Here is a 14,746-nt window from a genome sequence, read left to right on the forward strand (position 1 = left end):
TTAATAATATTTATATGTAGGATGTTATCACATTGTTTGACTTGATGTTGTTGTTTAGATGTCTACTCTTTTTTGCTGATTTTTGGAGTTATTTGAATAAATTTGACAGTTATAAAAATTTTTGAATTTCAACAATCATTATGAAGCTAACTTCAGGTTGTAGAAAATTCAAAATTTTTGTTAAACTGCCAAAATCTATTGATGCTGACTTATCTCTGAGAATTTATGCAATAATTGTCTAGACACCTAAATAAAAGCACATATATTTGATTACTATTTTTATTTGTTTAAAAACCTTTCTCTTTATTCTTAATTTTTCCATTATTAATTACATAGAACTATGAACTCTCCGGAAAGTATCTTGAGAGAACCTTACATAGAACCTCAAATTTATTTTCAAATTATTATCGCAAAAGAAGAGAAAAATCTAAAAAATATTTAAATTTATTCACAAAATGATAGTAAATGTTTCATAAAAATTTAAAGAAAATGAAATCAAATAAAACTGCTTCGAATTGTAATAATTATGCCTTAAAATGTTTTATTCCATTGATCAAAATGCTCAGTATGATAGCGGAATACGTGTGGCTTCAACTTCTTAAATGTGAAAAGCTTTGAGCAGAACGTACATGGGAATTTTTCCTCTTCAGTGTAGTGCAATTTTTCGTGCATCTAAAATGGAACCAAAAATTAATACCAAAACATACTTAAAACAAAAAATAGTAAGTACCTTCAAATATCTAGGAAGAACAAATGTTTTTCCGCAAGTCTTGCAAACAGACGGTCCGTGAGCGGTGATCATGTGATCTTTGAGAATATCACGCGACGAAAACTCCAATTTGCATAACTCACACTGTGATGTTGGCTTATGAAGACGATTAATGTGTCCTTTGAGACTATATTCGGAAGTTAGTTCCTTGAAGCAAAATTCGCAACGGAAGAGCTTTTGAGCTTCTCCATGATAGCGCATGTGGAAATTTAGTACAGTTCTGGTAACGAAGCTCTCGTTGCATCCTGGAGATGTGCACTTAAACGGTCTTTCGCTGGAAATAATAAATTTAAGAAAATTAGATGAATTTTGATCAAAATTTGAACGCGACAGCTTAATAATAGATTTAAACGTACCCAGTGTGCATAGTCATGTGAATTTTCAGTGCACGCTTAGTTGCTAGTTTTCGATTGCAAATTTCGCAAGTCCATTCGATACCAGAATGGAACTCCATGTGACGGTTAAACCAAGTTCGGCGGACATCCTTTCCGCAGCATCGACAAATGACCAATGTCTTATCAAATGGATGCTTGTAAGGACATTCGTGACTGGCATTTTCATCAAACGAATTGAAGCGCTTATCGCAAAATTTACAATATCGCATGTCTTGTGTACGGAAAGACCTAGCATCAGTTCTTCTCTTATTGCATGAATGTGTCTTAATACCATTGTTTGAAAAGAATTTGCCACCACAGACGTCGCAAACGTACAATGAAATGCCTAAATGGAAGTTCATATGATGTCTAATGCTTCGAAGCGACACCAAAAATTTGCCACACAAATCACATTCGAACTGGCGAGATCTCTTAATACGAGGAGAATCCTTGTCAGATCCAGACAAAATTATTGGAGGAATTGATTCCAAACGAGACATAATAGCTTTTTCCTCCTCTTCCTTTTCTTTCAGATAATCTTCAATATTTTTCTCCTTTGGTGGCTTAAATTTCTCGCCTTTATGCTTCTTTTGAATGTGCAATTTCATATTTCTTGGATTCAAAATCTTACGACCACAATATTGACATTCGAGGGCTTCATGAACGTGATTGCTGAATGTTTTTCTTGATAATTCTTTACCACAAAAGCGGCATATAAAATTATTTGGATCGCATTGGAGATACTTGCAATCATGCATTGTTTTCTCTTCTCTTGTCGCAAACAGAACATCGCAATATCGACAGGCTATACGTCCACGTAGATTTCGATTCTTGTGTTTTGCAATTGATATTTTTTCGCGAACATCCATAATTTTACTCAATTTTCTTCGAATTCTCTTCTTTTTAGGCTTATCGTCATCGTCATCCGGTGGATTAAATTGAAAATCGTCGTCTCCATTGTCACCATAATTTTCATCAGACGACCAATTCCCATCAAAAGTAGCTTGGAAATTTTCGGATTTAATTCTTGTCGGTTCCGGAGTTACCTCTTGTTTCACTTTTACTTCATCCACATCAAAGCTATTGTCTGGATCAATAAAAACCGACGTCACTTGATAACTTCCGGATGTATTTGGTTGAACATCGTCAAGAATTTCATATTCGTCTTGAGGCTCACTCTTAATTTCTTTCCTGATAATAATTTTGGCATTATGTTTAAACCAATAGTCGGCAAAAATGCATTTAATTATACTTACTTTATGACTAATGGCTTTTCGTCGTCCAAATCTTGTAAATCCACTTCCTCTTGCGTCTCATATCGTTTTCTTCTACTCCTTTTTTCAGGTATTGGCTCTATAATTTTTTCTTCGACTTTTTTCTCAGAAATTTTTGGCTTCCTATTTTTATTTTCCACAATAAAAACTTCTCCACTCTCATTCTCCACAATTAATACATTCGATAAAGTACCTTCAAACATTTTTACAATGTTATTTCGGCTTTATAATTTAATAAATTTAAGAAAAATCAAATAAATTCAATAATTTCAGTTTTTTTGTTATCGACTCCCGCTCCATCTGTCTAAAAACATTGATAAATCGTTGTTGCGCGCCCTCTGACTGCAATCAAAAAACTTTTTTCGAGCACCCCTTCATGTTTTTAAATTTTGACCGTTATTTTGAACAAGTAAAAATTCCGCAAGAGCGCAGCGCATTTAACTTTATTAATTATTTTTTATTCATTTTATAAATTAGGATTATCTTTTGACCATAACTCAAACTCATTAATATGATGTCTATACACATGATGCTTAATATTTCTCGTCGTTAACTGTTTCGCACATATTGAACATGCCATTTTCGAGACATTTGTATCGTCATAGTGAAGTTTCTCATGCATCTGTAAAATGTTAAGTAGGTAATTCATATATCCAATTGGAATGGAAACTAGAGTATTGGGAACTTACCTTTAAATATCTTGGAAGTGCAAAGGACTTTCCACATATCCCACAAACACTAGGCTCATGAGTTGCTTGAAAATGATCCTTCAGGTAGTCTCGATTAGGAAACTCCATCTTACACAGCTCACATTGGACAGTGTTTTTATGCAGCCTTTGAACATGCGATTTTAAGCTAGTTTCTGTACTTAGTTGCTTAAAACAAAACTCACAACGAAATAGTTTTGGTTGTTGTCCATGAAATCTCATATGTCGATCTAGAACTACTTTGTTAATAAAGCTCTCGTTGCATTCACTGCATTTATATGGCTTGTTTCTGTAGGAAAATTCACAATTAGAACTTGCATTATGGACAATCAATATTGACTTACCCGGTGTGAGTCGTTAGATGAGTTTTGAGTGCTCTTTCAGTCGCCAGCTTTCTATTGCAAATACTACAGACCCAATCAACTCCCGAATGCGTTTCCATGTGTCGATTAAAAGCTGTCAATATATTTAATTTATTAATATGAAATATGTTAAGGAAGTTAAACTATTTTGTACCTAATTTGGCCAGAACCTTTCCACAGCACCTGCAAAAGACCAGCTTTTGGTCATCAGGATGCTGGAATTCACACTTGTGAGCCTTATTTTCATCCAGCGAAGGAAAATGTTGATCACAGAAACGGCAGTATCGCATGTCATAAGTTCTAAAGTCTTTTTCCGGCCTTCTTCTCTTTTTCTCACATGAATGTCCTGTAATTAATTAAAGATTATTATTTAAAATAGCTATAGATATCAGTTTAATGGAATTTTACCTTTAATTCCGTTTGGTGTGAAAAATACCTCGCCACAGGAAGCACAAATGTAGGAAGAATCTCCACGATGTAAATTCATATGAAAATATAGACTTCTGGAACTAACTAAATATTTGCCACACAAGTCACATTCAAATCGCTGTTTCTTCCGCGGATATTTCACTTTTGTCCTAACTCCTTTTCGTCTTAATAGGCAATTTACAGGTTTTTCCACTTTTGTGACAGCACTTTCAAAGTCTGCGACTGGCGTATACTCAACAGCTCTCTTTTTTGGAGGAACATCTGTGTTATGATTCTTTTGATTATGTTCATTATAATCATTTTGGCTGTAGAATATTGTCTCACAGATTTTACACTCAAACTTTTCAGGATGAACATGATCATCAAAATGTTTCTTATTGACTTCCTTAAGACAAATACGGCATATATAATTATTGGGATCACATTGTAAATATTTACATAGATGCATCCATTGCTCATTTTTATTGGCAAAATTTGTATCACAGTATCGACAAAAAAACTTTGTCTGACTTGCTTGCTGCTTATTATGTGTTGAAGATTTCCGTACAGCACTTTCGGAACTTCTATTTACTGCTTGATTTGAACTAGTGGCTTTATTTGATAGCTTTAGCCGTATGCCTTGATCAGCTTTCGGCTCAATTTTGACAGTGATCTCTTCATACTCATTCGCATCGATGAAATCTACCTCAAAATTCTCCTCTAAATATTCTTCCTCTATAGCTTCTATATCGTCATCGTTACTAAAACTGCTAAATAATAATGTAAATTAGTTGATTATAGCAATCAATTGACATTAATTAAGCTTACTTTTGTGGAAGTATTTGTTGACATTTTTTACTATCAGTTCTCGTGCCAATTTTGGATCTTTTATTCTGATTTTCCACGATATAGACATCACCACTTTCATTCTCAACAATTAGAACCTGATTAAAGCTGCCTTTTGACATACTTTATTAATTAATTATAGATTATTGCTTATGTTTAATTTATTAAAATGATATTTTTTCTCAATTTTGTTGTGTTTTGGTAAACAAAAGCCCTCTGGCGCATTTTTTTGAAAATTTTGATGTCGAAGAAAAGTCAAGAGAGTCAAAAAGCTTGATCTTAGCCTATTCTATCAATATTCCAATAAAGGAACAATAGTTCATATAATAGTAAGTACAATTATCTATAAGATTATTAATAGTAATCAGTCATTCCATAGATAAACAGGTGATAATTGACAAAAGTTATCCAAGTCAATTTCCATCAGTGTATTATTTTGAGAATTCTCTCAATTCTCACGATCGGGCATCTCTTTTGCGCATGTCTGTCCTTTATTTAACATTCTAAAAGTATTTGAGACAAAATTTTCATTTCTTCATTCAGATCGGAAACTTTGCAGTGAAAGCATCTGAAAAAAGTCTTGATCCACAATCCTCCAGTAAAATAGATTTAAATAGTGCATAGTGCATAATAATTCACGTTAATTATAGTCAACTTGTTCTACGGATAAGAAGTGTTTGCTGTGCAGAAAATAAAAAAAATAATAAAACTTGAAAAATGAGTCGTCCATTGAGTGAACTCGATAAAAGAAAGCAAATTTCAGTACGTGGAATTGCACAAGTTGAGGATGTAACAGAAGTAAAGAAGGGATTCAATCGTCATCTTCACTTTTCCTTAATTAAGGATCGTAATGTTGCAACACCTCGCGATTATTATTTTGCATTGGCTCATTGCGTAAAAGATCATTTGGTTTCCCGCTGGATTCGTACCCAACAGCACTACTTTGAAAAAGATCCAAAGGTATGTAATCACACACATTTTCTATAGAACATAAGTAAATCCCAATGATACCGTCGATAGAATAGAAAATTTACGACCTCCAAAGGTCAGAAAAAACCGAGAGAGAAAGCTCACAAATAAAAAAAAAATGATAAAAATAAGAAGCATATACAGAAAGAAGTAAGTGGATGGGGGAAGAAAAAGAAAAGGCAATTTTGCCGGATAGCCGGTGAACTGAAATTAAATAAGCAACTTATGTGATAAAATGTATAATTGTCACAGAAATCTGATGTTATCTGATCAGGCAGTCAAAAAATGCTTCAATTTTTTTACGTAATTATCTATTTTTTTGTCTCGGAGCTTATTCATCATAAATTCGCTAGCTTATCACACATAAATATTTATGTAGGTTAATTTTTAAAGAAAATCACATTCGTCTGATTTGACGAAAAAAAAATCGTGTGTATATGAAGTCTACAGCATGAAATATTAGCCTTAAATTGATTTAATTTAATAATATATATCCGAAATTTTTCTGAAGGTCGAGATAAGGTCGACAGCACGTACATCTCATACTTTTTTTTTGTGTTAACACAAACATAAACCACCGTTGTGATAGATGATAGCGAAAAAAATATAAATATAATTAATCATTACAGAGTCAGTCACATAGAATGTAAAAAGAAAGTTAATGAAGTTAATCACTAATGGCAAAGAACTTTAATTAATTGTAATCAGCTTATTTTTAACTTTCGTTATGTAGAAATCATTTTCTGTCTTCCTTACTTCATTCAGTTCAAAAGATAGTTTTTATTTTGACTATATAAATAGAGTTAGTCGCTCTATTTTATAATATCAAGATATTACGTCTCTCGGTTCCTTTAAACTTATTTTTTTTTGAGTTTCATGCACTATTAAATAAATATTTTCACGGTCTCTCGGTGCAAAAAATCAATGTGACATTACGCCTCCTTTTGTCAATATGCGCAGATCATAATGCCTGTCAAGAAGATTTTACTAATTAATTCAGGCAGCTGGATCTTGAAATTTAGGCACACTAACACACATAAATTGTCATTCAAAATTCTCTGATTGTGTTAGTGATTTTTGAAAATTTAACGGTCAATTTGCTATAATTTTTAAATTTTCGAAATACGTTAAATAAAAATTCAAAATTCTGTGAATGTGTTAGTAATCTTTAAACGGTAATTTTGCTATAATTTTCAAACGCAAGAAATCCGTTAAATTTTCTAATCCTGATTAAGCTGGATTTAGCTTGATTTTCCCAGTTTTCCTGACACACGATATATTAGCAAGCTGTTGTTTTTCATCTACAAAGTAGAATATTGGATGCAACACGTTTCTCTATAAATGAAAGAAAAAATATTTTCATATTATTGAGACAGAGTTTAAAAATAATTTTGCTTTTAAAATATTATTAAAAAATCTACAGCGTTCTGATTCCCGTGTGAGAAAACTCGTTTGCCACAGAAAAGCATTAAAAAATTACAAACATATTTTAATGTGTCAATAAGAAATCGACAACAATGTGAAAAAGTTCAGCACAATTTTAAAACATTTGATGATCTTTCAGGCGCATCCAGTAATAACAAAATTATAAATCCATTGATAAAAAAATGAGACCATATGAAACTGTTTAATTAATACGGCACCGGTTCGTGATAACACAAATATTTATTTTTTATTAAAAAATATTAATGTATCCCTTTAATATTTTTGTTGCTGTAATGTCTACTTTAATTGTTTTTCTTAAAAATTCATAAATATAATGATGAACGTTTGTTTACTTTCTTATTATCAGCGCGTCTACTATCTCTCATTGGAGTTTTACATGGGACGTGCATTGCAAAACACCATGATCAATATCGGATTACAAGGAACAGTTGATGAGGCTCTCTATCAGATGGGATTGGATATTGAAGAATTGGAGGATATGGAACAAGATGCTGGTTTAGGAAATGGTGGTTTAGGTCGCTTAGCTGCATGTTTCCTTGATTCAATGGCCACATTGGCTATGCCTGCTGTCGGTTATGGTATTCGTTATGATTACGGTATCTTCACTCAACGCATTCGTAACTTTGAACAATCTGAAGAACCTGATGATTGGTTGAGATTTGGATGTCCATGGGAGAAGGTCAGTTTCACTTTCATCCTTTGCCTTCAAATTGTCTATTAAAGAATTTTGTTAATTTATTTAGGCCCGTCCAGAATACATGATCCCCGTCAACTTCTTCGGTCGTGTTATGGACACACCTGATGGAAAGCGCTGGACAGACACTCAAATCGTTTATGCCATGCCTTATGACAATCCAGTTCCTGGATATAACAATAATGTTGTAAATACATTGCGTTTATGGAGTGCAAAATCACCAATTGAATTCAACTTGAAATTCTGTAAGTTATTGACTTTGACTTTGATTTAGAATTACAACCTTGACTGCATGCTTTACATCATCACTAAATTGTCATTATTATTTAATTTCTCTTTTTAGTCAACGATGGTGATTACATTCAAGCTGTTTTGGATCGTAACTTGGCTGAGAATATTTCTCGTGTATTGTATCCAAATGACAACATGTTTGAAGGCAAGGAATTGCGTTTGAAGCAACAATATTTCTTGTCAGCTGCATCTCTCGCCGATATTGTTCGTCGCTACAAATCATCTAAATTCGCACAATCAAAGAATCCACATGAAGCTATGAAGTTTATGCATGAGAAGGTTGCAATTCAACTTAATGACACACATCCATCCATTTCAATTCCTGAATTGATGCGTATTCTCGTTGACGAGGAGAAACTTACATGGGATGAAGCATGGCACGTTACCACAAATGTCTTTGCTTATACCAATCACACAGTTTTGCCAGAAGCTCTTGAAAGATGGCCAACATCCTTGTTACAATCAATGCTTCCACGTCATTTGGAAATCATCTATCAAATTAACTTCTTCTGGATGCAACAAATTGAGAAGCAATATCCAGGTGATTTCGATAGAATGCGTCGTATGTCAATGGTTGAAGAAGACGGTGAAAAGCGTATCAATATGGCTCGTTTGTCAATTGTTGGTGCTCATGCTGTCAATGGTGTTGCTGCAATTCACACAGAAATCTTAAAACGTGACATTTTCCGTGACTTCTTTGAAATTTTCCCAGACAAATTCCAAAACAAGACAAACGGAATTACACCACGTCGTTGGTTGTTGTTGTGTAATCCAGGTCTTGCTGATTTGATCTGTGAAAAGATTGGAGATGACTGGCCAGTTCATTTGGATCAACTTGCACAATTGAAGAAATGGGCTAAGGATCCATCATTCCAACGTGCTATTGCTAAAGTTAAGCAAGAAAACAAGTTTAAATTGGCATCAATTCTCGAACATGATTATGGCGTTAAAATCAATGCATCATCAATGTTTGACATTCAAGTCAAGCGTATTCACGAATACAAACGTCAATTGCTTAACTTGCTTTACATTGTCACCATGTACAACCGTATTAAGCGTGATCCAACTGCCAATTTCGTACCACGTACAGTTATGATTGGAGGTAAAGCTGCCCCTGGTTATTATATGGCTAAGAAAATCATTCAATTGATCTGCAAAGTTGGACATGCTGTCAATAATGATCCAATTGTCGGTGACAAGCTCAAGGTTGTTTACTTGGAAAATTACCGTGTCACATTGGCTGAAAAGATTATGCCAGCATCTGATTTGTCACAACAATTGTCAACAGCTGGAACTGAAGCTTCAGGTACTGGTAACATGAAATTCATGTTGAACGGTGCTTTAACAATTGGTACACTTGATGGTGCCAATATTGAAATGGCCGAAGAAATGGGAATGGAAAATATCTTCATTTTCGGTATGACTGTCGAAGAAGTTGAAGCTCTTCAAAAGCGAGGCTATAATGCATGGGATTATTACAATCGTAATGCTGAATTGAAGCAATGTATTGATCAAATCTCTGGAGGCTATTACAGCCCTGGAAATCCAGATGAATTCAAGGATGTCACCAACATGTTGATGCAATACGATCGTTTCCTTACTTTTGCTGATTTCGATGACTACGTCCAGAAACAAGATGCTGTTTCTGCTACTTATTCGGTTCGTGTCTTTGCTAAATATTAATTGAATTTAAATTGACCGTTAAGAACTAATAATAAATTTTTTAATCCACAGAATCAAGCAAAATGGCTCGAAATGTCGATCCACAATATTGCAAGCAGTGGCAAGTTCTCTAGCGATCGTACAATCAGCGAATATGCTCGTCAAATCTGGGGTATTGAACCATCCTACGAAAAATTGCCAAATCCACATGACGTTGTTTAAATTAATTAATCCAGCAATGCAGCTAGTTAATTCATCTCTTTTTTTTTTGTTGAGAACTTTTAATGCGTCGTTATTGAATATTAAAAAAGAATTTAAAGAAATCGTTCAAACACTATGTAATATACACAAAAAAAACAACAAATTTACACACGAGTTATGAGAAAAAGGAGCTATAATTAATCTAGCAAGCGAATATTTTTTTTGTGAAGATATTTTTCTTACAATTGAACATAATTAATAACTGCCCAATGTTCACCGTCTCATTCAACACGTTTAAATGTAAGGAAAATTAAAACCTATTTGCCATATAAACATTTTTTTTGTCTTTCGTTCTTTTAACTTTTTTCTGCATTATTATTTCATTTAGTTAGCTAGTAATTAAATAGTGCAATTTTCTCTTTCATTTATCTGATATTTTATACATTATTCATATGTTATTATGTTGTTATATTGCTGAAAATTGGCATTGAAAAATTTTATTAATAAAAGATTAAAACACATTTTTTTATGTTATTTCTTTTTTATTTATCTAATAATCCTTTCTGTTGTGTGTGTATGCTCAATAAAATTAACAAATTATGGAAACTAACAATTTGGTGATACCTGATGACCAAAGAAAAATAAAATTTATGATTTTTGCGTACGCTTTTGTTTCTTGCGTTCGTGCTTCTTGCTGCACGACTGCTCTTTCGTTTTGAATGTTATACAGCGTTTATCCAAAAATGCAATAATATCCTAAGAAAAAAATTATATAAATGTTATAAAAAATGCAACACAAATCGTGATAATTAATTAAACTTACATTCGTTTGATAAGTTAAACCAAATTTTCGAAAATGCTTATAAATTTGATCTAAATCAACTGGTCGATATTCAAGAATGTACTTTTGCAATTTGTCATTAGAACGAACCATGTTATAAAATGATATATGGAGTGGTATTAAGCATGATGGAACCTGAAGAATGAGAACAAAAAAATGTAAAGAGAATCAAAAAATTGTAATTCAATTAAATATATTTTTTAATCTTATGAAGACAAAAAATATTGAAAACTATTAAAGGAAAATATGTTTTATCCTGTGAACTCCTAATGTCTTGTTTTTGTTATTTTCTATTTCAGTGCAAAAAAATTTAAATTTTTACTGACTTTTTGAAATTTGAATATTTAACGGATTTTAAAAATTTGATTTTTCAAAATTGTTGCTAAATTCAAAATGTAAAAAATACGTTAAAAAAGGCAAAAAGTTGGCATTTGACTTACCTTCGACTTTCGAACATTTGGCAAGATATATTCCTCATCCTCTAAAATTCCAGATTGATCTAATTGAAAAACATAAACATCGTCATCGCCTTTCATGCCAATATCCGTAACTACATCTGTTATATTCATGTCTTTACGAGAATCATTCATGTCAATCTCTTCGTCTATAGCAATGCGGATTAATGGATGCATTTGATTATATATATGAGTCAATAATTGAACAGCTTTCTTAACTGCAAGTGGACGAATACCATATTTGAAGAGTTGTAGCTTTAACTCGTGCGGTGTCATGTTCTCAAAATCAGGCGGAGTAAATAGAGTTTCGGTATCAACAACATACTTGTCATTCATTATTAAGCCGAGACTTTTTCTTGGCTTCTCTTTCGACAATCTGTCAGACTGCTTGACCAACGGTGATTTGAGAATATTGGCAAGCGACTTGTTTATTGACATATCCATTTTTTCCGAATCTTCTTTCTCTTGAGAATCATTTTGGGACGAAAAGTCATTAATCACGGTCAAATCAACGTCATCATCAGCATTAACCTGTTCAATTGAGTGTTGTGATGAAAATCTCTCTAAATTTGATTCTGAATGAATTTTTGAGAAGCTTTTAGCCTTTGGTGAATTATGTGGAATTACACCATACTTTTTCATGATGTCAGCTATGCTGTCGCCAAGATTTTCCGTCTCTAAAAACTTAATTGATCGATTTTTTCTTGCATGACTGAAGCTTTTATTGTATTCTGAGAAATTATTCAGCAGTTCCGATACACTGTTCTCAATTTGAACATCCTTCTCATCCTTTGCTATCATGTCAATTAATGACTGTTCTGCTAGATTATCAATTTCAATAACATCGTCCACTTGCTGTGATGGAAAACTATTTGATGGATATTCATTACTGTTGTTGTCTTGACATCTATTAATTGAATAATTAATTTCATCATCCGAAATGTTAATTATTTCATTTTCATCAAAGGAGTGTGCTGTCGAGCTTTTACTTAAGCTCTGTGGACTAGCACACTGAGTAAGGTCAAATATTTCATTTTCATCTGACACGTTCTCTTTCAGCTCGGAGCTTTTTTCATACTCTATTTTTAGATTTTCATTGCCATGTTGCGTAAGATCATTACTAGATATATTTTCATGAACATCGAAAGGTTCGATGACCTGCGAAGTGTATTTACAATCCATATTTGGTGCTTTATAACTTTCACATTGTGTAAGGTCGAATATTTCTTCTTCTTCTTGTTGTTGTGATTTTGCGGCACTATGTGCTTCTTCCCCATTTTTATAATTTATTATTTCTTCTTCCTTGCTGTCACATTGAGTAAGATCAAAAATTTCACCATCATCGTTATTACTTGTTTGCGGCACATCATTATTGCAAGATATTTGATCCAATTTTTTATCTTGTTCTAATGATTTTTGAGCTGTTTTTGGCGAGTCTGTTGGATCGTAAATATATTCTTGCGTTGAGTCACTGTTTTCGCTGTTTGTTGACTCATCCTGTGTTAAATCCACACTTGGAATTTTGTTTTTATCACTGAATTTCTCGTTATCTTGATGCATTACTACGGATTGTGATAACTTTTCATGCAGTAATTCCAAATGTTCATTAACAGCTTTTAACGACGCTTCACTTTCTGTTTCGCCTAATTGATCCATCGAAAAGCTCTCAATCCCCTCAAAAATATCACTGCAACTAGAATTGGGACTCAATAAAATTTCTTTTGGGTCGTCCTTGACTTGCTGAGATTTTTCATCAATTTTGACATGAAGCTCATCTTCTTTATTTTCAGTAATGGCAGGCAAATCATTTTGGTCACTAACAATTTCAGCAGATTTTCTTTTTGATTCCCTTACAGGCGATGGATCACGACCTGCAATTTTGCTCCAATCTTTGAGCAAATATCCAGGCTTGTTGTGTGCTATTTCAAATAATTCAGTTACAAAATAATCAGAATGGACCATACTCTCTGAGCTTCTTCTAAAGGCTGTATTGACTAATTCATGCATTTCCATTAGATCTTCGTAATAAACGACTGGATTTTTCTTCTCAATTTTGGCAATTTCTGCCTTTTCAGATTCTTGGGTTTCAGCAAATAGGGACGAATCCAAAATATCATGTATTCTGTTTCTAATCATTTCATCCCGTTTATCATCAGTCGTGTTAGTCAAAAGAGTTGGAAATTTCTGATATTTGGTCCGCTTCTTTGATTTGTTGTTGAAAAACATTTCAATCTCATAATCAGAATAAACTCTCTTGCTTTTAAATCCATAACGCTCTAGCACTGTGCTTATTGGCTGAATTTTTCCACTGGAATTAAATGGATTATCGAAGGTTTTTGTCTCATTCGACGACTCGTCTTTAGGGTGTTTTTCTTTGTTGACATCTTTTAGAGATTCAGAAATAGCTAGTGCCAATTGCATTTCAAAAGGATCGACTCCATCTTGCGTACAGCTTTCATTAATTGCATTATAAATCATTTCATCCTTTTTGTTCAGTGCCTTTCTTATGTCTGTTTGAGATTTTGGCTTCTTTGGTTTCGTGGCTCGTTTAGGCTTAGCTGCAGTCGTCTTTTTTGTTTGTTTGGATGTTGATGGCTTATTGATAAATTCAGAAACGACATTATCCTTTGAAGTGGAAGGACTTGAAGTATCTTTTGAAGTGCTTGCTGCAGCAATATTCCTTAAATTAGGAGGTTTCTTGAAAAATCTTAAGCTATCATCACTATTGACATCTTCCTCAACCTTATTCTTCTTCGTTGCCGGTTCACCATTGTTTTGTTTCTTATTAAAAAATTTGCTAACTATTTCACTGTAATTAAAGTAAATTAACAAAAGCGTGATAGTAATGAAAACAGACTTTAACTTACTTTTCTGGATTTAATTTCTTTTTTCTAGACTTTTTCTCATTAACAGACATGATTAAATTACTAATAATAACTTGCTATCACTCTTATGTATAATATATTTTACTGATCCGGTCTGATTTGCAATGGATCATTGACTTGAAGTGATATTCTGACAGATGCACTATCTGCTGGATCTAAAATTACAGGTAGCTGTGATGCTGATTGTAAATCTGATGCCTGCTGAAATGGTGCTAATCTTCTACGTTTTACTTTCTGCTCTTCCGTTTCTTGTAAGTTCTCTTGTACGTAGTGTCGTATACGATCAGTTGATGGCAAATATCTAAATAAATATTAAATAAGTTTTTGTTTTGGAAATATTATGAAATTATTTACTTACGCATAAGCTAAACCAACTAATCCACCAAAAAGAACACAAGCAGTTGCAAAATAGTTACGTGCTCTGTATGAGTAAGTGCCTTTTGTTCTTCTAGGCTTTACAGGATATTCAGAAATTGTTGTCTTTTCATTCGTTCTCGACATTTAACTAAATTTCAAATTATTCCTTTTGTTTTGAAAATTTTTGTAAACACAACCTCTAAAT

The 14,746-nt window shown here is 33.0% G+C and overlaps 3 protein-coding genes across 3 annotated transcripts; 1 reads left to right on the forward strand and 2 right to left on the reverse strand.

The window, feature by feature from the left end:
• Positions 1 to 424: 424 nt before the first annotated feature.
• On the reverse strand, positions 425 to 4,950 carry LOC139091122 (zinc finger protein 845-like). Its single transcript, XM_070641065.1, has 10 exons — positions 4,723 to 4,950; positions 3,895 to 4,664; positions 3,641 to 3,832; positions 3,469 to 3,580; positions 3,107 to 3,413; positions 2,891 to 3,039; positions 2,400 to 2,639; positions 1,126 to 2,334; positions 731 to 1,043; positions 425 to 672 (listed from the first exon to the last, which is right to left on the reverse strand). The coding sequence occupies exons 1-10, from the start codon at positions 4,860 to 4,862 to the stop codon at positions 532 to 534; spliced, it is 3,573 nt and encodes a 1,190-aa protein (XP_070497166.1). The 5' UTR covers positions 4,863 to 4,950; the 3' UTR covers positions 425 to 531.
• Positions 4,951 to 5,283: 333 nt separating this feature from the next.
• Positions 5,284 to 11,114, forward strand: Glyp (glycogen phosphorylase). Its single transcript, XM_070640851.1, has 5 exons — positions 5,284 to 5,700; positions 7,502 to 7,834; positions 7,899 to 8,094; positions 8,193 to 9,799; positions 9,875 to 11,114. The coding sequence occupies exons 1-5, from the start codon at positions 5,458 to 5,460 to the stop codon at positions 10,022 to 10,024; spliced, it is 2,529 nt and encodes an 842-aa protein (XP_070496952.1). The 5' UTR covers positions 5,284 to 5,457; the 3' UTR covers positions 10,025 to 11,114.
• On the reverse strand, positions 10,558 to 14,743 carry mus312 (mutagen-sensitive 312). Its single transcript, XM_070640847.1, has 5 exons — positions 14,543 to 14,743; positions 14,167 to 14,485; positions 11,285 to 14,108; positions 10,827 to 10,979; positions 10,558 to 10,759 (listed from the first exon to the last, which is right to left on the reverse strand). The coding sequence occupies exons 2-5, from the start codon at positions 14,214 to 14,216 to the stop codon at positions 10,652 to 10,654; spliced, it is 3,135 nt and encodes a 1,044-aa protein (XP_070496948.1). The 5' UTR covers positions 14,217 to 14,485; positions 14,543 to 14,743; the 3' UTR covers positions 10,558 to 10,651.
• Positions 14,744 to 14,746: the final 3 nt, after the last annotated feature.

Source organism: Chironomus tepperi, unplaced genomic scaffold (assembly GCF_022539635.2).
Source record: "Chironomus tepperi strain 1889 unplaced genomic scaffold, CSIRO-AGI_Ctep_v1 contig_223, whole genome shotgun sequence".
Lineage (NCBI taxonomy): Eukaryota > Metazoa > Arthropoda > Insecta > Diptera > Chironomidae > Chironomus > Chironomus tepperi.

Bases quoted from the DNA above. Each gene is read 5' to 3' on its own strand.
- LOC139091122 (XM_070641065.1), bottom strand. From the start codon at position 4,862: ATGTCAAAAGGCAGCTTTAATCAGGTTCTAATTGTTGAGAATGAAAGT. The intron at 3,414-3,468 runs GTAAGTCAATAT...ATTTTCCTACAG, and splicing joins CATCTAACGACTCACACCGG to AAACAAGCCATATAAATGCA. The intron at 2,640-2,890 runs TTTATAAAATGA...TAAATTATAAAG, and splicing joins TGGTCAAAAGATAATCCTAA to CCGAAATAACATTGTAAAAA.
- mus312 (XM_070640847.1), bottom strand. From the start codon at position 14,216: ATGTCTGTTAATGAGAAAAAGTCTAGAAAAAAGAAATTAAATCCAGAA. The intron at 14,109-14,166 runs GTAAGTTAAAGT...CTTTAATTACAG, and splicing joins AAGAAATTAAATCCAGAAAA to TGAAATAGTTAGCAAATTTT. The intron at 10,760-10,826 runs GTAAGTTTAATT...TTTTTTTCTTAG, and splicing joins GTTTAACTTATCAAACGAAT to GATATTATTGCATTTTTGGA.
- Glyp (XM_070640851.1), top strand. From the start codon at position 5,458: ATGAGTCGTCCATTGAGTGAACTCGATAAAAGAAAGCAAATTTCAGTA. The intron at 7,835-7,898 runs GTCAGTTTCACT...TAATTTATTTAG, and splicing joins TTGGATGTCCATGGGAGAAG to GCCCGTCCAGAATACATGAT. The intron at 9,800-9,874 runs GTTCGTGTCTTT...TTTAATCCACAG, and splicing joins CTGTTTCTGCTACTTATTCG to AATCAAGCAAAATGGCTCGA.